Source organism: Pelobates fuscus, chromosome 5 (assembly GCF_036172605.1).
Source record: "Pelobates fuscus isolate aPelFus1 chromosome 5, aPelFus1.pri, whole genome shotgun sequence".
Classification (NCBI taxonomy): Eukaryota; Metazoa; Chordata; class Amphibia; order Anura; family Pelobatidae; genus Pelobates; species Pelobates fuscus.
In genome coordinates this window covers 82,528,164-82,554,460 of record NC_086321.1, presented here as the reverse complement: position 1 = coordinate 82,554,460, position 26,297 = coordinate 82,528,164, and the positions used below count along the sequence as shown (strand labels likewise).

At 38.6% G+C, this 26,297-nt stretch overlaps 1 protein-coding gene across 1 annotated transcript in view; it reads right to left on the bottom strand.

Moving 5' to 3' along the window:
* ITGA2 (integrin subunit alpha 2) overlaps positions 1-26,297 on the bottom strand; it is a 111,724-nt gene that overhangs the window by 5,940 nt on the left and 79,487 nt on the right. The window contains exons 19-29 of the mRNA XM_063454029.1: positions 24,474-24,556; positions 22,980-23,121; positions 21,316-21,408; positions 20,454-20,530; positions 19,604-19,687; positions 16,684-16,786; positions 15,097-15,207; positions 13,845-13,949; positions 12,960-13,073; positions 12,577-12,666; positions 10,299-10,415 (exon numbers count right to left, since the gene is read on the bottom strand). Of these exons, the coding sequence (XP_063310099.1) occupies positions 10,299-10,415; positions 12,577-12,666; positions 12,960-13,073; positions 13,845-13,949; positions 15,097-15,207; positions 16,684-16,786; positions 19,604-19,687; positions 20,454-20,530; positions 21,316-21,408; positions 22,980-23,121; positions 24,474-24,556 (1,119 nt within the window). The remainder of the gene's footprint in view (positions 1-10,298; positions 10,416-12,576; positions 12,667-12,959; positions 13,074-13,844; positions 13,950-15,096; positions 15,208-16,683; positions 16,787-19,603; positions 19,688-20,453; positions 20,531-21,315; positions 21,409-22,979; positions 23,122-24,473; positions 24,557-26,297) is intronic.

Genomic DNA, 26,297 nt, shown 5'->3' with positions numbered 1-26,297 from the left:
GACGTCCAGTGACGTTATAGCACACTTTTCATGTGCTATAAATACTGAAGTGCCCTCTAGTGGCTGTCTAGCAGACAGCCACTAGAGGAGGAGTTAACCCTGCAGGGTAATTATTGCAGTTTATGAAAACTGCAAGAATAACACTTGCAGGGTTAAGGGAAGTGGGAGTTGACACCCAGACCACTTCAATGGGCAGAAGTGGTCTAGGTGCCTGGAGTCTCCCTTTAAGTAGGGTCGAATGCGCGCAATGTTTTTAAGATGGAAGCGGCAGGATTTGGCGATAGACTAAACATGAGGTATGAAGGAGATGTCGGAGTCAAAGAGAACACCTAGGCAGCAAGCCTGCGTGGTGGAGCTGATGGTAGCACTGTTGACTTGGAGGGAGACAGACACAGGAGTAGCAACACTTGAGGGAGGAAAGACCTGAATTCCAGTTTTGGTCAAGTTGAGTTTAACCCCTTAAGGACACATGACATGTGTGGCATGTCATGATTCCCTTTTATTCCAGAAGTTTGGTCCTTAAGGAAGTGGACAGCCATCCAGTTATAAATAGCAGAGAGGCAGTCAGAGACACTAGTCAAGAGGAACGGGGAGAGATCAGGAGAGGACAGATAGATATGCATGTCATCCGCATAGAAATTATATTAGAAGCCAAAAGAGCTAATGAGTTTACCAAGGGAGGCAGTATAGATAGAGAACAGTAGGGGACCCAGGACTGAACCTTGGGGGACACCAACAGAGAGGAGTTGGGGAGAAGAAGCAGAACCCGAGAAAGAAACACTGAAAGAGCGCTGGGAGTGGTAGGAGGAGCACCAGGAGAGAGCAATATCTTGTAGACCAATACTGCGGAGGATGAGAAGAAGCTGTTGATGATGAACAGTGTCAAAAGCCATAGAAAGGTCATGGAGAATTAGCATAGAGTAGTGACCACCAGATTTTGCAGCGAGTAGTACTTTGGTCAGTGCCGTTTTTACAGAGTGCTTAGCGCGCAAACCAGACTGAAGTGGGACTAGCAGTGTATTTTAATATTAAAAATGTATAATTAAAAGTGTATTTTAATATTAACACACACATATATATATATATATATATATATATATATATATATATATATATATATAAAAAGAAAAAAAGAGAGAAACCTTGCACTCCTACTTACAATTTTAATGACCCGGTGCTCGATTGCACTTTTCAATATATATAAAGGGTAATCAGCACTCCCAGGTTTTGTAGAAAAACAAACTTCTTATTTATTCCGAATGTCAACGTTTCAGTTCCTCTGGGGAACTTTCATCAGGACAGCAAGGTTGTATATATATATATTTGTGCTCGGAATTTAATATGTAATGGATAATGTTAGAGATAAAAGATGGTTGTGGTGTGCCGAAACCAACGTCCAAGTGGGCCTGTAAATAAAAGAGGGCCCACCAAGGAGAATTGTATTTAAGAGTGCTGGTGGGTGGGGAACACTTGAACTCGGACATCAGAGGTGAGTAGGGGATGGGAGTTTAAGTAGGGGACTTACTCCTCCCACAAATTCAGGCCTAATGGCCTTTCTACTTGTGCTCGGAATTTAATATGTAATGGATAATGTCAGAGATAAAAGTTGGTTGTGGTGAGCCGAAACCAACATCCGAGTGGGCCTGTAAATAAAAGAGGGCAAAGAGAAGTTCGAAAATACACACTTTATTGCATTTGTTTACATTACTAAATTCCTGAAGGCTTGGCGAAGTTCTCTTTCTGGTCGTGGAATGTACATATTGTATATAGAGGACTTCCAGCGACTCAGTCTCTTTATGATGTGGACCAGGGTGTTAGTACTAGAAGCTGATGAAGCAGCTCCTATGCGAAAGGAATGCCCGGAGAATGAAGCTGGGTTGTAACCCAGTTTTCCCAATTGGATTCCAACATGCGTGGTGAATTTTGCTGTAGTGAGTGGGTGCCCTTGTAGTTGTAAGAGTGGTGAGTCTGGTAAGTGTGTGTTATGGGTTGACCGTAAGAGGTCTAGTGTCTTAACTGGAAACCAAGCATTGTCTGTTGGAAAGAGAGGAATGATAGTGGGGTGTAGGAACTGATTAGTTTTGGTAGATGGGATTGTGAGAATATAATAGCCGTCTACTTTAGTGAGTTGTGCGGTTTTAAGGCTGTGTGTGGTATCTCCTTGACAAACAACGGTAAATTCCCTAGGTCTTAGGAACCCATAAAAAGCTAAATAGATAGCTGATTTTATCACCAGGTTAGTGTTGGGATCGAAAGGGGATTCGTCGAGGAGGTTGCTAAGTAACCTAAAGATAGGCCCATCTATAGGTAGTCTGGTGGTGATAGGTGGAACTGAAACTTTAGAGATCCCCTTTAAAATTTTCTTGATGGGGTATGATGACAAAAAGGTGTGTTGTTAGGGAAATTTGTGAGGCTGTGATGCTGCACCCCTGTGAGGTATAATTTAATTGTATTGTGGGAAAGTTTTAAGTGTAAGTGGCAAAAGGAGGCAAAAGCCACCATAGTTTGGGTTGAGAAATCAGCTTGTAATCCGAATTCAGCTGTAAATTTATTGAAAATGGTAAGTGCCCTACTGTAGGTGATAGTAGTGTTTGGTGATAGTGCGTGGTGCGTAAGAGTCCTGGCATGGTGCATAAGTGTGTTCAATCCAAGATTAACTCGTGAAAACTCTGTGTTCTGGATGGTTGATGGTGGGCTGACGGGAGTGCCTGGAAAAACACCTGAAATTGAGATCGAGACAGAGAGTCAGCAGCCGTGTTGTGAATACCCGGGATGTGAACACAAATTAAGTGGAACTGAACGGTTGCTACCAACCAGGTCAGCTTGCGAATCAGCCGCATGATGGTAAGAGAGGAAGAGCGCCCTTTGTTAATGATATCACAAGCTGATGAATTGTCGGAATAGCATTTTATTGCCTTGCCGGACCAGAGGTGACCCCAAGTGTGTGCGGCCGCCAAGATGGGGTAAATTTCAAACAGAGCTGAAGTTTCTCTAAACCCCGGCAAGGCATCCGTCTCAGCTGGCCAGTGACCCCTAAACCAGTTATTACCGAATATAGCAGCGAAACCCGTGTTGGCTGCAGCGGCAGTGTAAATGCAGGGTGAGGAGTCGGAGAGAGGGGGAATAAACAGGGAGATACCGTTCCATTCAGTCAAGAACTTCCCCCACATGAGCAGGTCAGCTTTGGCGTGCTGGTCCAATGTGATTGGGCAGAAGTCCGGTACCCCGTGAAGCAGACAAAGGAGTCTGGACACAAAAGATCTACCCTGCGGAACGATGCGCATCGCGAAATTCACGGACCCCAATAAGGACTGAAGTTCTTTCCTGGTGCATATATCATTCCGCAGGAACATATCTATTTCCCCTCTCAGGCGAACCAGTTTTTCCGAGGGAAGGCTGGCGCGGAAGGTACCAGAGTCTAGCTCTATCCCCAAGAAAGTAAGTTTAGTGGTGGGGCCAATTGTTTTAGAGGGAGACAAAGGTACCCCAAGGGTGGAAAAAAGTGCAGAGGTGCTGAGGATATCGGTGGGTGTGCGGGTGCTTGGTTCTATTATGAGTCCAAGTAGTGAATGACGGCATGACACCTAATAATGTTCAGAAGCAGCCAGCATAGAGTTTCTGCGAAAATATCGAACAGTTTAGGGCTGCTTCTGGACCCAAAAGTGAGTCGCGTGGAAAAATAGTACCTGTTTCGCCATTTAACACCGTGCAAGTGCCAAAGTGATGGGTGCATGGGCAGTAATTTGAATGCGTTGGTAATGTCTGTTTTACTAAGCCATGCGTTGTTACCAGTTGAAATGATGGTTTGTATAGCGTCGTCTATTTTTACATATTGTAGTGAGAATTTGTCTGCGGGGATGAGTGCGTTGATGCTAGGAACAAAAGAAGAGTGCGGTGCCGATAAATCAATAATCATGCGCTTTTTATTTGAATATTTGTGTACCGCTATGCCAATAGGGTTAGTGTGCCAGGAGGAAAACGGCGAGGAGGTGAAGGGGCCGATCATGAAACCTTGTGCTATTTCTGTGGAGAGGAGAACATCCGTGGCCTCTGGGTCTAGGCAGGCTGATAGGAGGTTGGGGCATTCCAGTGTCCCTGAGGGAGTGGCCTCGAGACCCGTGAGAAAGCCCTGGGTGAATCCAGTTATCAAATACTCCACTATTAACGTCGGTTAGTCACTTGTTAGGGGACAACCTGGCCGGCACATGGTCTTAGTGTGTGCCCTGAAGCAGATAGAGCAGATGTGCAACAATCTACAGGCGCTGAAGCTGCATGAACCTGCATTGAAGTTGTTGCACACCTGCACTTTCCCTAAAAAGGAGATGGGGCTACCCAATTTATCCCGCTGTCCACCTTCCTGTTTAAGGTGAGGAGTGGAAGTGGATTGAGGGGTGGGAGTGGGGGTGCATGGACCAGCCATAGAAGGGCACAAATCGGCCAAGTGGATTGAGGAATTGCATATGGCACAGGACGGGAGCCTCAGACCAGCGAAGTGGCGACAGAATAGTTCTGTATCCATCTGACACCAGTTAATTCTTACATTAAACTGTTTCAGATGTGTCGCCGCTTTCGCTGATATCGATTTATGTTAATCATAAAAAGATGAGCCCCCGTACTTAATGCCCAAATCCACCACTTTATGGAGATAGAGGCCCAATTCCTCTCTCCTGTGGGTTTATACCGAGCAGATGACATCACGGTATATCCCAAAGGCCAAAACAAAATTGGGAATCGATAATTTTTTGTTGAGCCTTGGTTATCGCCAAAGTTATAAGCCCTGTTCTCCAGCACGTCTTGGGAGGCAATAAGCAATGACACCAGACACACGTCCTTCCCATCTAGGATATCTTTCCTAATGGAGTCTGGGACGGAGTGAGCTGGTGACACGAAAGGAGACGTGACTGGGGCAGGAGCTGGAGGGGGAAGTGTAGGGACGGGTGGTGGTGCCATAGGTACTGCCGGTGTGAGGGCAGAAGGGTCAGGAAGGTTACATGGGGAGGCTACGACACTTTCCACCTTGCTTAACCTGCTGTTTAGGGTCTGCAGGTTGGCCAGGATTGCTGCAAGGGTGTCCTGGGTGGCTGTGCCAGCGCCAGAAGGTTGACTTTGAGAGCTAGTGCCTGGCCTAGGCTCAGGGGCTTGGTTTGTCAAAAGTCTGTATAATTCCGCCTTTTGGGCCATAGCGGGAAAGGGGATGCCCCTAAGCCTAAGTTCAGTCGTAATTTTAGGTATAGTCCATGCTCTCAAAGACGTAGGGGTAGAAGGGGCGAGAGATACTCCTGGAGACTCTGGTCTGATAGGAGTGGATATTATATCCTCATCAGGCAATTCATCCATGGGAGATGTATCTTGCGACATTCTAGAATTGAATTAAATGAGTTTAATTTAGTAGGGGTGTATGAAAATTATTTCAAGGGGTGGGGGGGGAATTCCTCATGCGAACTGGACTGTAAGGTTACTGCCGAAGCGAAAAACGTAACTGGACTAGTGACGGATGAGGCCCTACTAATGCCAAGTGGCGGTGAGAGGCTCTATCTATGATTTGGGCGAAGTGAACTACGTTGCCACAGATGTGGTGGCGGGATGTTGGCCTCTCAATGACATTTAAAAGGTTCAAATGTGTGGCCGTGACAAGTGAGGCCCTGACTACGGTCCTGTAGAAGAGCGAATGAGGCGTTTAACTATGATTTGGGCGTAGGGCCATACCTCTGTGTTGAGGTTGGGAGATGGTTTGTAAATGCCTCGGTGAGCTAGGTCTGACGTCCAGACCCTGTGAGCCAGTTCACGTAACAGCTATGGGATAAATTGGCGAATTATGTGCTGGAAGGATACTAACCTTGATAGTGATTATACCCGTGGACTTGTCCTTCAAGTATATATGGAAGAGAGGTCCAGCGGTTGGTGATGTCGTAGCAGAAGCCTAAGGGGTTTGAGACAGATGTAGATCTGTGTGAGCGTGGCGAATGAGCGCAACATGAGTTAATGGGGGTATGGATGGGTGATACGAGAGTGGCAAAATGGACCATGAAGGCTGTCTGCGGCCTTGAAACGGAAACTGAAGTAAAATACTTAAGATTAAAGAAAACTATACCTGGATATAAGGTACAAGAACAAGGTTTTCTCCGATTTAGACGAGGCAAAGCTGTTGATGCTATCATAGTAGAAACCTAAGGGTTTGAGACAGATGTAAATCTGAGTGGGCGTAACGTATGAGCGCAGCATGAGTTGACAAATGTAAAATGCTGGCTGTCTGATTTTTTTAAAATAATTTAAATATAAAAAGCGCTAATTGAGTGGCTCTATAGGCAAAAACGGGGTATAAGGGAAAATTACTCTCAAGTAACAGTCCTAAATATACCTCGTGCAAATGTATACTCCCAAGATACAATTATATAAATGCAGCTGCACACCTGTGAGTACCCAAACCCACACCAATAAACAAACAAAAATACTTATGAAGGTGGAGCGCAACGTTAAATCCACATCCCCTTAGGGTCCTTTAAGTGGTCTCAGCTCAGATGAGTATATGGAAAAAAATATAAAGTGCATATAATAGTGAAGCACAGTTTCAATCAGTTACACAAATTTATTTATAATACTCTAGACATCCAACACTCCTAACGCTGTAGAAATAGATAAAAATCTAATTCAGATAAAGTGCATAAGTCAGACAATACATACATGCATATAAAATAATAAACAATTTAAATGATAAGCCTCTTACGAGATAAAAGAAAGTGAGTGTCTGCAGACTCAGCTGCTACTCACAAACGCTTGTGCATTAGCCTGTGCCCAGGTATGTTGTTAAATCAGCTGCCGGTCTCTCCTCTGTCCTCCACGGATATTGTCGGGGAAGACGGACCTCTGAAAAAGTCTGGGCAACAGATGGGGTTCTTCGAGCTTCCCGGGTGCTCCGCCCCCTTTGCGTCAATACGTTGGTACGTAACGAACGTGCGTGGCGTGCGTCACTGCGTCATCTACGCGTTTCGCCGAAGCTTCCTCAGGACGTAAAGCAGTGATGCCGTCTTGTTTGAATAGTCCAGTATGCTTTAAATACTGGACTATTCAAACAAGACGGCATCACTGCTTTACGTCCTGAGGAAGCTTCGGCGAAACGCGTAGACGACGCAGTGACGCACGCCACGCACGTTCGTTACGTACCAACGTATTGACGCAAAGGGGGCGGAGCACCCGGGAAGCTCGAAGAACCCCATCTGTTGCCCAGACTTTTTCAGAGGTCCGTCTTCCCCGACAATATCCGTGGAGGACAGAGGAGAGACCGGCAGCTGATTTAACAACATACCTGGGCACAGGCTAATGCACAAGCGTTTGTGAGTAGCAGCTGAGTCTGCAGACACTCACTTTCTTTTATCTCGTAAGAGGCTTATCATTTAAATTGTTTATTATTTTATATGCATGTATGTATTGTCTGACTTATGCACTTTATCTGAATTAGATTTTTATCTATTTCTACAGCGTTAGGAGTGTTGGATGTCTAGAGTATTATAAATAAATTTGTGTAACTGATTGAAACTGTGCTTCACTATTATATGCACTTTATATTTTTTTCCATATACTCATCTGAGCTGAGACCACTTAAAGGACCCTAAGGGGATGTGGATTTAACGTTGCGCTCCACCTTCATAAGTATTTTTGTCTGATTTTTTTGCCAAACAGAAACTAAAGTAAAATAAATACTATACCTGGATTAAGGAACAAAACTCAGGGTTTTGCACAATAGAAGGAGCAAAACGTTTGTGCTATTGTAGAAAATAAACCTGGATTTAAAGGACAAGAGCCCAGGTTTCCTCAATTTAGCCGAAATATATGACAAAAGTAAGATCTGTGGAGATTTAAAGAAAGATTCTTAACAGGGCTGTGATTAATTTGCATGTAAAGGCATAGTATAATATTATTTGAATAGTGATTTTTGTGGCAACACTTCCAAGTAAGTATGATAGTAGCTGCTGCTAGAGTTTAGTGCAGGGAAGCTACATATTTATACAGAATAACCAGAAAATACCATAGAAAACCACTAGGTGGCGATAACAGCCAAACTGGGTATGTGAACTGATGCAGGAGAATACAATGGAAAGTATGAATGAACTTTTGGCATCCCTTTCCCACATAGTATGTAAGTATAGCCTTTGTACCAGACGGGTGAACGAAAGAGGCGCCTATATGCCGACGTGAGGGGTCCGTGGGTGGTCCCCGGTAGTAATTGCCGATATGTGCGTTCTGGGCCCCCCCCCCCCTCTTGAGACCACAGTGCGGTGAGGTGGGGACCGGAATGTAACTCTAAAACTCACGGTTAGCTAGCTGGCAAGCCGAACCGCCGAAGTACCGGAGGATTTCAGCCATGCAGCCAAAACCCAAGACGCCCGAACTGGAAGTGACGCGAACCTGACGACACGCGTACCGGAAGTAGATCAAGAAACACTTGAACTCGAACGTCAGAGGTGAGTAGGGGATGGGAGTTTAAGTAGGGGACTTACTCCTCCCACAAATTCTACATATATATATGTTAATATTAAAATACACCTGGAATGACGTTAATTTTATGTTAATTTTATATATATAATTATATAAAATAAAAATCAATAAATAAATTGAAGAAAATTTAAAATAAATTTAAAACAAATTATATACTGGTTTTAATTTGTTCCAACTGAATTTTGGTATTAATATACATATATATAAAATTCAAAATACATTTAGAATGACGTATAAATACATGTATCTATCTATCTATCTATCTATATATATATATATATATATATATATATATATATATATATACACATATATATTTAAATTCTACAAATATATTTATATAATATTTTTACATACTTAAGTCATTTTATTAATTACAATCTAAAGGGACCTGCCCAACAACTCAAGGCAGAAAGTCCAGATAATTTAGCGCGCAAGCCCTATATTTAATCCTGTAACTTTCCAGGACACCATAAAACCTGTACAATGGGGGTTACTGTTTTACAAGGAAGACTTTGCTGAATACAAATATTAGTGTTTAAAAACAGTAAAACATATCACAACGATGATGTCGTCAGTAAAAATTCAGTTTTTTACATTTTTCACACACAAATTATACTTTCACTGATGATATAATTGTTGTGATACATTTTACTATTTTTAAATATTATATAATACTATTATATATTATTATTCTAATATTTGTGTCCCGCAAAGTCTCCCGAGTATAACAGTACCCCCCATGTACAGGTTTTATGGTGTTTTCAAAGGTTACAGCGTCAAATATAAGGCTTGAATTTTCTTTTTTTCACATTGAAATTTGCCAGATTGGTTATATTACCTTTGAAACTGTATAATAGCCCAGCAATGAGATTTACCCCCATGATGGCATACCATTTGAAAAAGTAGACAACCCAAGGTATTGCAAATGGGGTATGTCCAGTCGTTTTTAGGAGCCACTAGTAGTCACAAATACTGGCCAAAATTGGCGTTTTAGCATTTAATTTCGTTTTTTGCATTTTTCACACAACAAATATGAATGCTAACTTTGGCCAGTCATTGTGACTAAGTGGCTACTAAAAAGACTGGACATACCCCATTTGTAATACATTGGGTTGTCTACTTTTGCAAATGGTATGGCATCATGGGGGTAAATCTCATTTCTGGGTTACCATTTGGTCTCAAAGGCAAGATAACCAGTCTGGAAAATTTCAATGTGTATAAACTGAAAAATGTAATGTGCTATATTTAACCTTTTAACTTTCCAAAAAAAAACATAAAATCTGTACATTGGGGGTACTGTTTTACTCACGAGACATCACTGAATACAAATATGTGTACTTTATTGCAGTAACAGCTAACAGTATTGTGACATTCACAGTAAATTGCCATGCAGTACTAAAAAAAATAACAACATTTCTTAATTTCTCAATTTTTTAAATATTTTATTCATATTAAGTTATGTTCAATATATAAATATTTGATGTGTCATGAAAGCCCTGTTTCTCCTGAACAAAATTATATATGTGTGTATAAATGTGGGTGCATTTACTATAAAAGAGGTGAATTATGCCTGAACAGACATATAGCGCAAATTCAAGGTTTGGTTTACGTTTTGTTTTGATTACAACTTGTACAATTGCCACAGTCCTTAAGGGGTTAAGATATATTCAGCTCAAGTACTGCTCATTAGCACTTTGGAATTAGAATGACCTAATGTAGCAGGAAAACCCATGGGTTTCATAAATAAAACTCAGAACATGTTGTAATGTATGATTCACTTTAAAGATATACATTTCTGATACCTTCCACAGCAAAGCAACCAGTGCAGCAAGTAACAGCAGTCCGGCAATGGCACTTCCGATCACAACCCCAATAGGTACTTCAGATTTTTCTCCTGGTTTTATTATTGTTAGTGGAATCTACAACATAGCATACTGTAAGCCAAGTGTGAATAAAACCGGTAACATATTTCTTGAGAATAGTGTATGTGCTAATATCACTGAATTATTATCTCTTTTTCCAAATAGTTTTTAGTAAATAATTTTCAAAAAAAATATAACATTCATGATAAAGAACAATAATAAGAAATAACGGGCTAACAGAAAAAAAAATTAAAAGGGGTAAGCGTAAAAAAGGGGCTATCCATCCACATATACATTTTTTCACATAAATGTATCCTCTCATATTCTTATAGTATACAATGTTTATGACCTTAAAAGAAGACTGGTAGGGCATACTAAGAAGCTAGTGAATATATAACAGGTTTATTTACCAAAGTGAGAATTTAAAGTGAATTTCAAATTTTAGGTAAAAATTGCCAAATCTGGAAATTTCTCTATCGGCTATGCATTTACCTCAACTACCCTGGCCTTAAATTTTATTATTCTTATATGAACCTTTCCTGGTTTCATACTGTGCTATTATTATTAATAATAATAATAATTATTATTATTAACAGTAATATTAACAGTAATAGTGGTGCAATGGAGAACTGCTGAATGTTTGGGATAGGGCCGGGGTTTGGGGTTATGTAAACTCACATAATTTAAAAATATATATATTACAGTGAATTCTTAATTCTTTAATTCATTTACTCTTCTAATCATAGAAGTGAGACCTTTCACTCTTTTTCTATACAGTTTTATACTACTCAGTTGGTCCTGCTTAAAGGGACCCTCCAGGCACCCAGACCACTTCTGCCTATTGGAGTGGTCTGGGTGCCAACTCCCACTACTCTTAACCCTGCAAGTGTAATTATTGCAGTTTTTTTATAAACTGGAATAATTACCTTGCAGGGTTAACTCCATCTCTAGTGGCTGTCTGCTAGACAGCCACTAGAGGGCAATTCCGTGTCCCTAGCACAGGAGGACGCTGTGTGAGGACTTCCAGCGTCGCTGATTTCCCCATAGGAAAGCATTGAAAAGCATTAGGTCTCCCCGGCCCACTGGCCGACACAATCACTGGGAGGAGCGGCGGCGGAGGGAGAAGCAGCGATGTGGGACATCGTCGCTGCTTCTGGTAAGTTACTGAAGGGGTTTTTACCCCTTCAACAACCGGGGATTGGGGGTGGGGAGGGAGAGGGGACCTGCAGTGCCAGGAAAACTGATTGTTTTCCTGGCACTGGAGTTTCCCTTTAATGTCAGTGCATTGCGCAATGTATTGTAGGTGAGACACGAGAATAAAATATTAATAATGGCGGCTCAAACCTGTAACATGGACTGAAGCAGGAATAAAGAAATAATACACATTTCAGTTTGCTGTCATACAAAAAAGTGAAGATACAGCGCACTCCCTATCTACTAAACAGCCACTTTGGTGCAGATTTTATACGTTTTATTAAAAACACCTAATCTAGGCAAAAAATAATAGGGATTTAGTTACATTATATGATCATACATTGGATAAGCCTACCACAACGTCAATGTACCCCATCTTTGGCAGGTCCTACTCTAACTGCCAACTGTCTGCTAAATGAGCTACTCACTTGGGGAAATCCTTCCTTCTTGAGTTCTCTGCAGTACAGGGACAAATAGCACCCACTTTAAGCATGTTCTGGTGGTGAGTGCAACCAACCCCCTGTTTTTTCATATATACATGCAGTCAAAACATTTATTTTATCTCAATCATAAACATTTAATAAATTCTACATCTGAAATAAAAATTATTTAAAGAGGCAGTCTAAACATTATACCCTATAACATGCAGTTAAATGTGAGCACTGTATCTTGGTTGTGGGCCAAACCATTTTTAAAACAGTAAGGTCAAAATCAAGGGTCCCTGAAGCACCTCAATACTGACACCTTCTTGCTTATTGCTAATGCTGAAGTGTTCAGCCTGGTAAAGGGTATTTAAATCTGGGCAAATGTAATATTATTATTGTTATGCAAGCCAAGGGCAGGGTTGTGGGTGTATCGAGAAGCCCCAGATTCAGTCAAGACAGTTTGACCCACATGAGAAGAATGTAGTGGTTATTTTGCTTTAACAACCCCTTAAAACATGACATAATAATGCATTCTGTTAGAATGAAACAGGAAATGTCAATAAAAACTAAGTGTATGAATATAAATTATTAATTCTTACTGTTAAATTGTCATTGCTGGTCACAAATATTTCTGAGTTGAAAGTTTCGATTTTGGCACTTGCAACCAGCTCTAAAGCCTGGAAAGAAGACTAAAGACAAACAGAAAGTAAATTAACATCCTTAATAATAATGGTAATATTAATTTCAAATATATTAGTACATTAACAAAAACATTGTTTGAATTAGACTTTTTTTTATTAATGTTGCTGTTTCTAATGCTTATGCATTAACAGACATTTCATCACATCTATTCTTTTTGTATACATCATTTGAAATATACAGCATATAATAAAATTAAAATCTCCCGCAGAACGCGCTAATCTCATGTATAGCAAGTTCTAATTTCTGGATCATGAAATAACGAGTTCAATCAAATACTTACAGCTGCAAATGTGCCGTTCCAGATTCTGGTAGATATATTGACAAAGTAGTCTTCCCTGAGTTGTAGATCTTTAAGTGAGCATTTAATCGTTGTACATTTGGCAGTTTTACAATTCTTTAAGGAAAAGCAAAATTATTATTACTTAAATAGCATACACTGGAGATATTTAGTATACAATTCAAAATAAACCATTATATTTGCCATTTATTGAGCCTTGCACTCCTGTCAATCATCTGTTTTAACCCCTTAAGGACACATGCCATGTGTGACATGTCATGATTCCCTTTTATTCCAGAAGTTTGGTCCTTAAGGAGTACTTGGCACTCTACTTATATCTTTAGAAATTAGAATATTGTACAATTAATACATTGTGAAGATATATAAATACATGGTAGCTTAGGCGAGTATGAAGCAGGGACAGGAAGAATTATTTTGCGGGGTTGTTACGACAGCCAATCATGTCACCAGCCTCAAATGGGGAGTACCATGCATGCGCACATTCACAACAATATGAAACAGTACTCTGGACACCAGAAGCTCTCCTTGGCCAACTCCTAGAGAACTACTGAACGACTTGCATTTGGGTGGAAATGTCTGAAAGTGGGATACGAGGGAAAACCTGGAATGTTGAAATAGTGACACAAAATCAGGACTGTCCAACCAGAATTGGGACAGTTGGCAAATATGAAAGTAAAAAAAAGTCCTTATTCTCTGAATATGCAGTAACACACAAACAAGAGAGAATTAAACATCCAATGATAAAACTAATTTTTGAGAGTAATAACATCACTTATTTTTCTATAAAAAAATGAAAGGTTTTCCACTAAACAACACGTTTTAATGACTTGAGAATTTACATTCAGAACTAAAAAGGCTGAGTCTTACCAATTCTTGTACATTCCTAAGGTTCTCTTCTTTGAACGATGGTGAATGTGATTGTTTTCCTAATTGCAGTGGATTTACTGGAGCATTGCACGTAACTCCATTATCCTTCGAAATAAATGAAGAAACAATTGTTAATATTTTCCACTGTGGTCCTTTCCAGCTGAAATTACCTCTTTAACTATGAAGCCCTTGCTTGTCCAAGAGATTCTACAGAAGCATATGTGCTGCCCAGTCAGTTCTACAAGCTGTTAGAAATTAATCCAATTTCTGTGATTTGATCTCTTTCACAGCACACCATAATCACAAAATGTTCCAACATATTTTCTCAAGAAGGTAACTGGAAATATGTGTGATTGAACATTAAGTGCTTGGTGGAATTTACAGCGGAAAAGGTCAATGATTCTACCAGCATAGTTCTCATATTTATCCATATGCCCAACAATGCCTTGCAATCCAGAATAGAGATTTTTGCATCCCTTGGTTTTCTACCAAGACCTACTAAGTATTTCTGACACTGATTTAGAATTAGAACACAAAGTTAACCCATGCCTAGAGCAATAAACAGTTGAAGCTGACCTGCTAATTCAATTCAAATCAAATCACTATTTAGTTAATAGATCACTTTTAAAGTTATTCACTAAACTGTGAATTATCAACAATGTGTTGTGGAATTTAATATTTACGCTAAAATAGTTAAAATGGAAAAAATCTCCATGTTAGCCGTTTCCAGTTTAGCTATTTTCTGCTTAAAGTTGCACATTATTGTTGAAATTCAGACAAATCACAGTTTAAGGAATAACATTGTCTTTTTTTCGATTTTTAAAAATTCCTTATAATTTTTACCTTATAACAAAAAAATGAAACCCACATTCTATAAGCACAATCAATGATATACTAAAAAATAAGAAGAATTATACAAAGAATTATATACAAAAAGGAACACGGCGTTCCTAACACTAATACGTCTAATCCGCCATTTAGGTCGTATGCGCTAATTGTATAATTTATCACAGTGGTAAAGTATATAATTATATATTGATGTGCTATTAAATAGTTAACATTCTCCAATGCATACAGCATACAGCATTGCCCATGATGCTGGGCCCATGGGTTTTACAGGATGTTTACCCCACTCCCCACATTCCCCAGTTATTTGATTGGCTCTGATTTGGAGCACTTTGTTGCCAGTGCAACTCCTGGTCTCATTTGGGGGTAAAGGGAGATAACGGTGCAAATGCTGAACATATTGTACCTGACTGGTCTGAACGCCTGTGATGTACATTAGCGGATTGTCCCCCTTCGTAAACTCTGGTATACTGATGGTTATAAATGCTCCACTAACTGGAATCGTTCCAGTACGGACCTGGAGAAAATATATGTACATGATTCAGAAATTAGTAAACAGATTGAACATATTAAAGGAAGACAAATCCTCTTTGGTAGATATATAGAAACTAGTAAGTTCTGAAAAGTGGTGCAATGTTGTAAAATGGGAGAAGTCACCAATGGAATCTACCTGCTGGTTCCACTGAAATTCAGGATGATTTTTATAACACGACAGAGTAAAATGATGAGTAGTATGGTGCTATTCTTTGCACAATCACTCACCAAATAAAAATGTTGGAACAACTAGCTTCATACTTTAGGGTTAAATGCATTTAATTATTAACTTTGTCTATTTTAATCTAATTTTACAATTTCATTTAATTTAATTTTACAATTTCCTCAAGTTGTGAAATCACAGTGAAGCACAGAAGTGCGTTATGCAGTAACACGTGTTCTTTCAATTAAAAGATTTAACGATTATTTGGATTCTGACTATTATGTCCAATACAACCATACCTTAGTGAACTGGCTTTTAGTGCTGCTAGTTTTTTATGCAATAAAATTTGTGTTGTTTTAGTTTCCTATCCATTTAGCCAAACTGAAACTTATACCAAGTGCTATTTTATTTTATATGACGCTCCAAAGAGGTGACCTCATCTTCAAATAGTTCACCTTATATTTTTACTTATCTTTAACTGTTTTAAGTTTATTTTTTCATGTTAATTATTTTTAGATGTATTTCATCATTCAGGTTTATCTTCATTTTTTTTTTGGAAACTTTAATAATATTATAATACATTTTAGGACTTTTCTTTCAGAACATTGCTACAGCAACCCCCCATATTTCCCACCATGGCAATCAAAGGGTTTTAGACAGCCTACTAGACCGATGTTTTTATATTATTATTATTGCATACAATAATAACTTAAATAAGACAATTATGATAGTCTCTCAGCCATTCAATAAAATGGTAATTGTAGAGATTTGACAAGGAATTTGCATATTAGAGGTTAAAATAGATGAGCTGGAATAGCTGAGTTAAATAGTTCATTATTTTATTTTTTCAGTTTGGCTATTTTAATCCATATTTTATTATTTATTTTTTTATTATATAATTGATTTGTACTAGTACTCTGCTTGGTATTGAAGCGTGTCAGTAAATGCTATAGGAGCAAACTTGTGGGCAATAATTATTTCCACCACCAGATGTCATGACTCTCAAGTCAAAATGAGTCCTTATTAAAGATGGTGCAAAACTGAAGACTTCATTTGCGTGAAAATCAATAGGGTATCCTCACCATAGGATGTTTAAAACACTTATTTGCAAGTCATCTTTTCTCTTTTGCTTTAATGGTAGAATTGTATTTATATTTTGGCCTAAAATTTGAAATTTGCTGTGAAAATAAGATGAACAATTCATACTTGCATAAATAACCCTGTTGTATATGAGAACAAAACAATCCTACTTAATAATTCAATTCTCATTTAAACAATATAAGTGAATTCACTGACCTTCAGTGTAAAGTTGAATTCTGGACCGATTTCATCAAAATTCGTAACCACAGAAAACACACTAGCATCCGGAAATACTTCGTAAAAGTTTATGTCGGTAGTCCTAGTAATTAATCATAGAATAATGAATATATATATATATATATATATATATATATATATATATATATATATATATATATATATATGTATATATATATATATATATATATATATATATATATATATATATATATATAAAATGCTTTCAGTACACAATTTGCAATGTTAAACAGTTGTGAGAAAAATTCTCTTTTGCAGTGAATGAATAATTGGAAAAATATAGACTGTTTCCATATTGTCACCCCAAAAAAAATCTGTGTCATAGGCTTGCTTTAATCCCAGTCTGGCATTACAGTGACTAGGTGCCCAGGATATGACATTATATCTTCTCACGCAGTACACGTTTTGACTAGTCATCCTGTCATTTACATCTATTTGAAACATGTATCTTATATACTTAATTTATTGAACTTTGAGGCACAACAAAATCAATATTGTATCATCTGTTTCTCGATTTTTTATAGCCATAGTGTGCTTGAGTATCATGGGTACTGTACTTGAATGTCTGCAAGACTCCATTTTGTGCACATACTCTTGATCTACAGTATATCACGTAATTAGAGAAACAGCTAGACTATATTTTTTTTTTCCAGAACATAACGCTTTATGAGTGGAGATTATGATATCAGTTCCTATTTTTTCTCTTTATGGAATTAATTGCTTTTTTAAACATGCCATACATTATTTAAAGTTTTAAAAGGAGGAAGCTGTTTAATATTAGTTGAAGAAGACAAATTAAAATAGAAAATCATGATACTAAGTACATTTTATTTATTTATTTTATAAAATTGAAGAATACACCAATAATTCTTATGTTTGCAGATACTAACATTATAACATTAATATAAATAGATAACAGGGAAAGTAAACAACAGAAATTATTTATCACTGATATTTTCATACTTAATTTATATTTTGTCCTTGACAAATTTGAAAGGGGGTTTGAGGAAGAAATTGAATAATCTAGACTCTAGGTTGATGGAGATATGTTTTACTTTTTTTACCTGTGGTACCATCTTTGGTCATTAGGGGTCTCTAGACTTGATATATTCAGTGTTCACATATTAGCATAAAACTGTTCTGAATGTTATTATTATTATTGTTTTTATTATGGGGGTCAACATTATGCATTATTAAACAAAGCCAGTAATGTCCTAAAATAGAACCAATGGCAAAATGGCTTTATATTTATTCTAAAGCGTCTATTATTTAAATTTTCATTTTCTAAAACTTTCATGCCATACCTAAATATGTACCATAGGCAATTACAGTAACTCAAAAAGAGATGCAGCGGCTACCCACAAAACATAGGGGGTGGCCACAGAATCTCCCCTCCAATGTGGAGGATGGTCACCTAAACTGTGCTCCCTAGAAGAGGGTAACCCTGAAATAACCAAATAGAAATAGAAAGAATTCCAGTACACTCCCCTAATAGGGAGAGTAATGGGAGGAAACATAGTAAGGTATAACAATAGCAACAACAACAAAAAAAACACCCTATCGTTTATTAGAAACTAGTAAAAGGAAATAGACAAGCAATAGCTCAACATTAAAGGGACACTATAGGCACCCACACCACTTCAGTTCATTGAAGTGATCTGGGTGCAGTGTCCCTATTGCACTTAGTGCAGACAGCCACTGCAGGTGCTTCCTGGATATCAACAGACTTTTGGTATGGTAACAGACGCTGTACGTCCTCACGCTCTGCATGAGGGCATCCAGCATCAGCTATTTCCCCAAAGGAAAGCATTGATTCATGCACATTAGCGCCCCCTAGTCAGTAACGTTGGAAGAGGCGGAGCCGCAAGCATGTAATAAATAGGGGGGAGGCAGAGGGAGCTATAGTGTCTGGAATACCGCTTTGCATTCTTGAAACTATAGTATCCATTTAAGTGATAATCTAATTGTATCCACCTTTGCTTCCTTGGATACAATTAGAGTATCACTTAATGTTAAGCTATCTCTTACCTATTTTTCTTTACTAGCTTCTAATAAAAGATAGGGTTTTTTTTTTGCTATTTTTCTACCTTACTATGTCCCCGCCCCCACCCCCCATGTCTCTATCTTTTAGAGAGTGCATTGGGATTCTTTCTATTTCTATGTACAATAAACAATATCCGTTACTGCGACTAATCAGACCAAGGAAGTGCCTACGTATGTATAGTGAGGTCAAACATTACTGACACAAATGCACACCGAGAGCAGACCTTTTTACTCTGGTTAGGATTATGCAACAAGGTGTAAAATTGCTACCTCATCCTCTGTATTCATTTTATACATGTACTCACTTCAAGTCAAGATGGAACCTTCCACCCGTTATAACTATATCCAAAGTTAAAGCTTGCCATGAAGACTATTATATGTGTTCTATTGATAAATTGTATATTTAAGACAATTACTGTAGTTTAGCATTAATAGAAACCTATTCGTTTCAAAGTAAGCAAGCAGCTTTTTCCCACAGAACTCCACAGAAAGGGGAATAACCTCCAAAAACATTGAATACTTCATCATTTTAAAAGCTCTTATTAATGTTTCACGATCCTAACGGAGTTCATTTTTAATCCTCTGTAATTTCCAGTTTAGTAAACAGAGCTGAAAATTAAAGGTTGGTATAGAATAAAAGCCCAAATCAGCTATTTTACAAATGACAATGCTGGCATAAATGTTTAGTTTCTTTGTCAAGCCTTTATTTTTCCCAGTTCTATTTGGTAAACCCTTTTGATAAGTAGTTACATTTCTAAGTGGTGAAAACTATCCCCAGAAGAGTACACAATTCAAATGCATTGTCACAGCAAAGATAGACTGAGCTATACTTCACCTTGTAAAGTGGATCTCTGAATCGTACTGCACTGGGATAGATATGTTGACCGCATTGTCTCCTTCATAGATTTCCTTACTTTCACTGAAACAAAAATACTGGCTTCTTTAGTTATATGCAAATATACAGTGCAATGCAGAATATTCAGATTTCTCTACATTTCTCTTATCAACTGACAATCAATGGCGACTTAAAAATGTTGTTCGATCGAAAATGTTTTTAGAAACTAACACTCAAAATCAGCTACTGTATTTCAATGCTTTACATTGCATTGGAAAAATGATTCCAGGAAAAATTTTTTGAATATGCCATGGTGTAAGTAAGTAACCCAACCGCACTCAGTAATATTTGATAGAAATGTAAATACAACCGCGATTACGGAGCAATTACCATGTAAACCAACAGCATTTCACATTTTGTAGTTGACATAGCACCTAATTTGCCAACCGCTATGTTTAAAGATACACTCTAGGTTGAAGGAGACAAACATTTTCTTAATGTATTGCTTAATGCCCCTTCTCCCCTTGCTCCTTTTGCAGGGTCTCATATTATGCTCCTTACTCTCTTTCGACTTCCCCTCTGCATGAATTTCACACTTATTGTACATATGTATTATCGTCAATATCGAGTCGTTATGACTGTTAATAAACATGACAGATTTACATATCTTTATATTATATTGTCAATATTATTTTGGAAAAAGTATCATTAAAATAAAAAGATATCTTTGAAGCTCCTGCATTCATAGGCTCCTGCCTATCCCCACGTTTTTGTATTAGTATTTGCTATTTTAAGATAAGTGTCATGAATTAGTATTTGTAATTTTAAGATACGGTAAGTAAAAACATACCTTGAAGCCTTGAAGTATATAAATGCTTTGTTCTGAAGATATTTCAGGTTAAAATCAAACCCAATGTCAAACGTGACCTACACAAATAAACAAATATTTTTATTATTTTTATTATACATGCTATTAAACTTAAATGTCTAACATGTCCCATAGATATTTCATTGAAAAAGAAGAATGGTTGTTAATGCAACGTTTGCCCCAATAGGTCTAGAAGTAGGACATATCATGACCTACAAAGTACTATCAATGAAAATGTAACCACCAAGAACAATCCAAATTCTAACCAATATGGTTCCCAGAAAAATGAAACAGTTAAAAATGTTTGCCATTTATATGTGTTTTAAAATATTCCCCAACACAATTAATTATTTGCTACATTACTTAAATTCCCTTTAAAGGGACACAATAGGTACCCAGACCACTTCAGCTCATTAATGGGTACAGTGAGAATCTTTATAGAAACTGCAATGTATCCATTGCAGGGCTTAGAATGGCTCTAGTGGCTTTCTTCCAGACAACCACAAGTGGTGCTTTCTCGATTCACATGGAGTTTAACTCCGTGAAAAGATGCTGGATGTCCTTAGGCTATGCATGAGGAACTCCAGTATCTTTAAATAGGGGAATACCGATCCAGAGGTCACTCTGCACTGGAATCGGGTATGTGAAAGATTTGTAATCTTTTCTTGATAGGGGTGGGACCAGGAAGGAGTGGAGGAACAGAGGGTGTTCCTTTAATGAACGTAGTGGCAATGGGGCAATTGTATACTCCAGGGCTATTTGAATAATGGTAAATAAACACTTCTGTCACATTTGCAAAAACTAAATTATAAACATAATAATTATTGAATAAAATAAAACTTACCTTTTGATCTTTTTTTAAAAAAGGGAAGCCCACCAAACAGCTGACTGAGTTGTGTACAGAACCAACTTGGCATAATACTTCTGTTCCATCACTCTGCAATGTGATCAAGGCATAATCAACATAGGTCCTAAATAATTGGCAAGCGTCAAACATTTTCTTTTATAATGGACGCTTACAATTTTAAGCATTATAACCACTAGATGGATTATGGTGCAGAGAATTTGTTTGTCCACTTTTGATGCATATGCTCCAGCTACTATTGTTAAAACATATGTTCTAACCTCTCCATTAAAATGACACTCATCAAGGAAGCAAATTTATCCCATTTTATTTAATGAATAAAAAAGTGCAAGAAAATTGAATTATTTTAATAACAAAAAATTGCTGGCTGTCTTCCATGTTCTTACCCCCTTTTATCAGCAACAAGAAAGTAGGTAGTCGACTGTCAGACAATCATTTCTCTTACATACAAATGCATTGGGCAAGCATACAAGCAACAGCATGCAAAGGTGCAGAATGCAGTAGTGGTTATGGTGCTCCGAGTACCTTCCCAGTGTAAGCTGTCAGACTGTTTTAGGGCAGTTTGACACTTACTTGGTTCTCGAACTCAAGATGCCAGGTGCTAATGCAGGGGTTCATTCATTGACTGAGAGGGTCAACTAAGTGCTCTCTGAATGAGTTGAATTTGTTTCTGTACTGGACAAAACTGACATTCTGCTTCTCCAACTTCTGAGTAGATTGGATACAGTTCAGGCAGCTGGCAGGACCCATGTTACATGTCATACCATGGCAAAATGGTTTGACACATTATGCTGGAACGTCGCCAGGGTACTTTTGGCACCATAACCCCAACAGCAGCCGGGAGAGGTTATGTTGTTTGGATTGTTGGATAAACTACTTGTGTTCGCTATGCTAAGACAGTGCAGGAACATTCCTATACTATCACTTATAACAGGAAAACAAAGAAGACAAATCAATAAGTATTGTCTATTTTATAGGAAGAATTTAAAAATACGAAACTCTATGGTGAGATCAAATGAAGATATTTCTCCAAACACAATACACACTTAAAGTAAACTTAATATTTCAGGTTAACATTAACTTATAGCATTCCCTTAAACAATGAATACATCATTTATTATAGAAATGAATCATATTTATCGCATTATAAGATTTTATCTAAATACTCCTCTCCAATACTGACACCAGCACCATTATCTGGAGACGGTAGGTGTTATGCCCCATCCTGGTTCCCTCCCTCCTCCAACCCTTCCCCTGATCAGGGTGCAGCCAGGTGGAGAATGGGCAGAGTTACACCGCATTCTTCTTCTGTAACAAAGTTATTTCAAGTGGAACAAAGCTGCCAAACCTGGAGGCTGCGGGCGCACCCTGGCAGGTTTCCAGTTATATTGTTTTATGCACCTCCCAAGCATCCTTGAATCCTTTGCTGATTTAACCTTTACTACATGTACCTGAAGACCATGCCAGAATTGTTTCATATAGTAAGTGGAAAATATAATAATCATCAGCTACTATCTAGATAAAAAATGATATATCCAAAACCATTAAACCACTGATTATGTTTCATCTTTTGCAATAAATTACATAAATGAGTTTAATCATATTCAATTATTTTTTTAAATTTTATGTATATTTGTACTTACTGGAGAAGTTGAAGATGCAAAGAAGAGGTTTTCTGAGAAAACAACATTCAGCTTAGTGTTGTATGCATTTTCCTCTTTGTTGGTTAGTGTCACTTGAAATAGTAACTGTCTGTTTTTATTACTGATTATGTATGGCAGTGTGCTGTTAGAAGGAAACACATTAAAATGTTATTACTTGACCATGAACATTTAATAACGATAGATAGATAGACAGACAGACAGACATACATATATACATTATTAAGGTGTCTCTGCCGAAACGCTGTATCCTTTTTTTTCATTTTGTCCAATTAAATACTATTTTTGCCTTTATGCTACATTGTAACTCCTGTAAACTTCCATTTTTAGGATGTTTCTGGTGGATGGCGGACCACAGAGTGCCAACTAATATACTACTTGTGTGCAGCACTCCATCTACTTTAGGTCTAATTCTAAGGCTGGGGTAGGACAACATTTCTTATGACCTAAGCGATAGCAGGACATACAGAGGAACTCGGAAGACAGAATTGTGTTAATTTTCTCTCCTTAGCTTCTCTCTAGTATAATTATCAAGAGAAAGATTAGTTCAAATGGTTGCAGATTGCAGCTGCTACCCAGAAGTCTAATTAGCAATAATCTCTGGGTGACCATAACAAGTATGTCTCAGTACTGATCGCAGATAAGGGCACTCCATATTGCACAGTGCAAATCAAATCATACCTTATGGAAAATAAATGCATAGATAGTGTTCCACACCATGCTGTATACAGGTTTTATGATCTGCCTGTTTAAGTAATGAGCAGGTCAAGTAATATAAAGAGGACACATAACAATGAACTGTGCATTATCAATCATCAATGGTTGTTGGTGATATTTTTGGACAAGTCGTCAAGGGTTTTAGGGGATAGTTTGGGAAATTATAAGAAATCATGATAAAGAAGGTTGAGTGGTTTGTTAATGTCTCTAGAATCTCGAAAGAGTTCTCCCACCCCCATAACAACCGTAGCTCATTTAAGTTGTTATAGGGATAGGAGTGACCATTTTGTGAGTGCCCACCAGTGATACCCTCTGGCTTCTTTTCTTTCTGCGCTGCAGTATGAGGAAGCATAACCAGTGGCCAGGGATAGGCTGAGAGAGTTAACTGTATTCCTTAGACTATTACTGGCCACTGAATCAGAGAAATAATACATATTGTTTCTATCAGTGACTTTTCCGTTATTGAATGAGTGGAAAGTAGCTGCAATGTAAGACCGAGCCTAAACACTCCAGTCCCCTTTACAACGCAAATGAGCTTATGTTGTTATGGGGGTGGAAGTGAATATGGCATTATTTTCACATAATGCTTTAAGATTAGGGGCCTCAATGCCATGCAAAATGTATTTTTCAGCATTCAACATTTTTTAGTTATCCATATAATTTTCTTAACTCACTTAGAGAATTATACACTATATAACACATTTAGGTTGCACATAACATACTTATTTTAATGTTTACTGAAGTAATAACTGAACTTACACATCACTTGGTTTCTGAGTAATCTGTAGAGAAAGATCCGAGATGCAAACTTCATCCTCACCACAGTCCTTCAGAAATGGGATCTTGTGAAGCATACAAAAGAGGAAGCATATATACAAGGTTATACACAGTCAATGCAGACTAACGCAAAGATGATACATTGAAAATTACTTTGTTTGAGTGTACATCTATGCAGGAGGGACTAGATGACAATAGACAATCTGGTCTGGCACTTCCGTAACGTGACATAGGCAACCTCCTTAGGGAGCTAGAGAGGGCCCATTGGCCGGCAACTTGAATTTTTTTTAAATACCTGCAGCCTCACCTCACTCTCCCTGCTCCTTTCTACACATATCGAATTAGCCATTGTCTTCTGATGATATCAGGGAGACGTGAATTTTGCTGCCTTCCCTCCATACTCCCCTGCATTCCTGACTCCCACAGCATGGTGGCAGAGTCTACCATCACTCTAAAGGAAGATAGAGGGCCCTACTTCCTTCACTATTCCCCTCCTGCTGCCAAGACTCCCCAGCATGTTCCAGCATGGTAGCAGAGTCAACTACCCACTCTATTTAAAGATGGTAGAGAAGCCCTTCCCCTTGTCCCTAGACTCCCACGGTCCTGTGGACAGCCCTACAGACATGGAGCTGGACAGCCACCTGGAGAGCCTCCTCAATGCCCTACAGAGCCTCTTAAGCCATCTGGCAGAACTTGTAAGTTAAATACCCCCTTTGCCCTGTCCTGTTAAGGCATTAGAGGGACAGAGTGACCTGGGGTTAGGTCAAAAGAGTGACAGGGGGTTAGAGGCTCTCTGCCCAGAGACATATGTCACTCTGTCAGATGCTTCTCATTATGTTCCCCAATACCTCATCTCCACAGCCATTTGTCCCTCAACCCCCCTGTCCCTCTTGCCATTTGTCACTGTGTCCCACAAGCCCTGTTTCACTTGATCCCCTTAATTCCCTCTCCCCCTAGTCCTGTTTCACTCTGTCCTCTGAATCACATGTCACTCAATCCACCGAATCCCCTATCACCCTAACCTCACCTCCATCTGTCCCACATTCCTCTTGCCTTTTGTCACTGTGCCTTGTATTAATTGGTCACCCTAATCGCCTGTCCACCTAGTCCTAGTTGACTGTCATCCTAATCCCATGTCCCAAATGTCTAATCCCCCTAGTCTTTTGTCCCTAAGCCTCTTTTGTTACTGTATCACACAAGCCATTTTCACTTGGTTCCCCTAATCCTGTCCCCCTAGCCCTGGTTCATCCCATATCTCTCTAGCCTTGTTGTGTCACTCTCTAACCCTACTTTCTGTCCCCCTAGCCCTGTTGTTTCACTCTGTCCAACTAATCTCATGTTCCAATAGTCCTCTCTCCCTCTGTCCTTCTAAACGTCTGTCTTGCTTGCCCTTTTGTCACCCAGTCCCCACCATGTTTCAGTCTATCAAACTAATCTCTTAGTTGGTTGGCAGGGTGTTGAATGTTTATGTTTTGATATACCCAGCTAAAAATTTCCCTAGTGTTTTCTGACACAACTCTAGAACATATTGACAAGAAACTGCAAAAGAAAATGTATGGGGTGAGGGAGTGGTGGTGGCAAAATGCACCCTTGCCTGTGTAGACAAAAATCCTTGCACTGGCCCTGTAGGCAATGTTGGGTCTTTGAAAGGGCCGTTATTGTGGTAGTTTATGTGGTAAAATAGGCAGCATATAATAAAGGAATACTCCAGTCACCTAATGCACCTAAAGTGGGTAATGTCCCTGTTTATTCAAACTTATCTTATAATAGTACCGATTCCAAGAGAAGTGTCTGATCAGACACAAG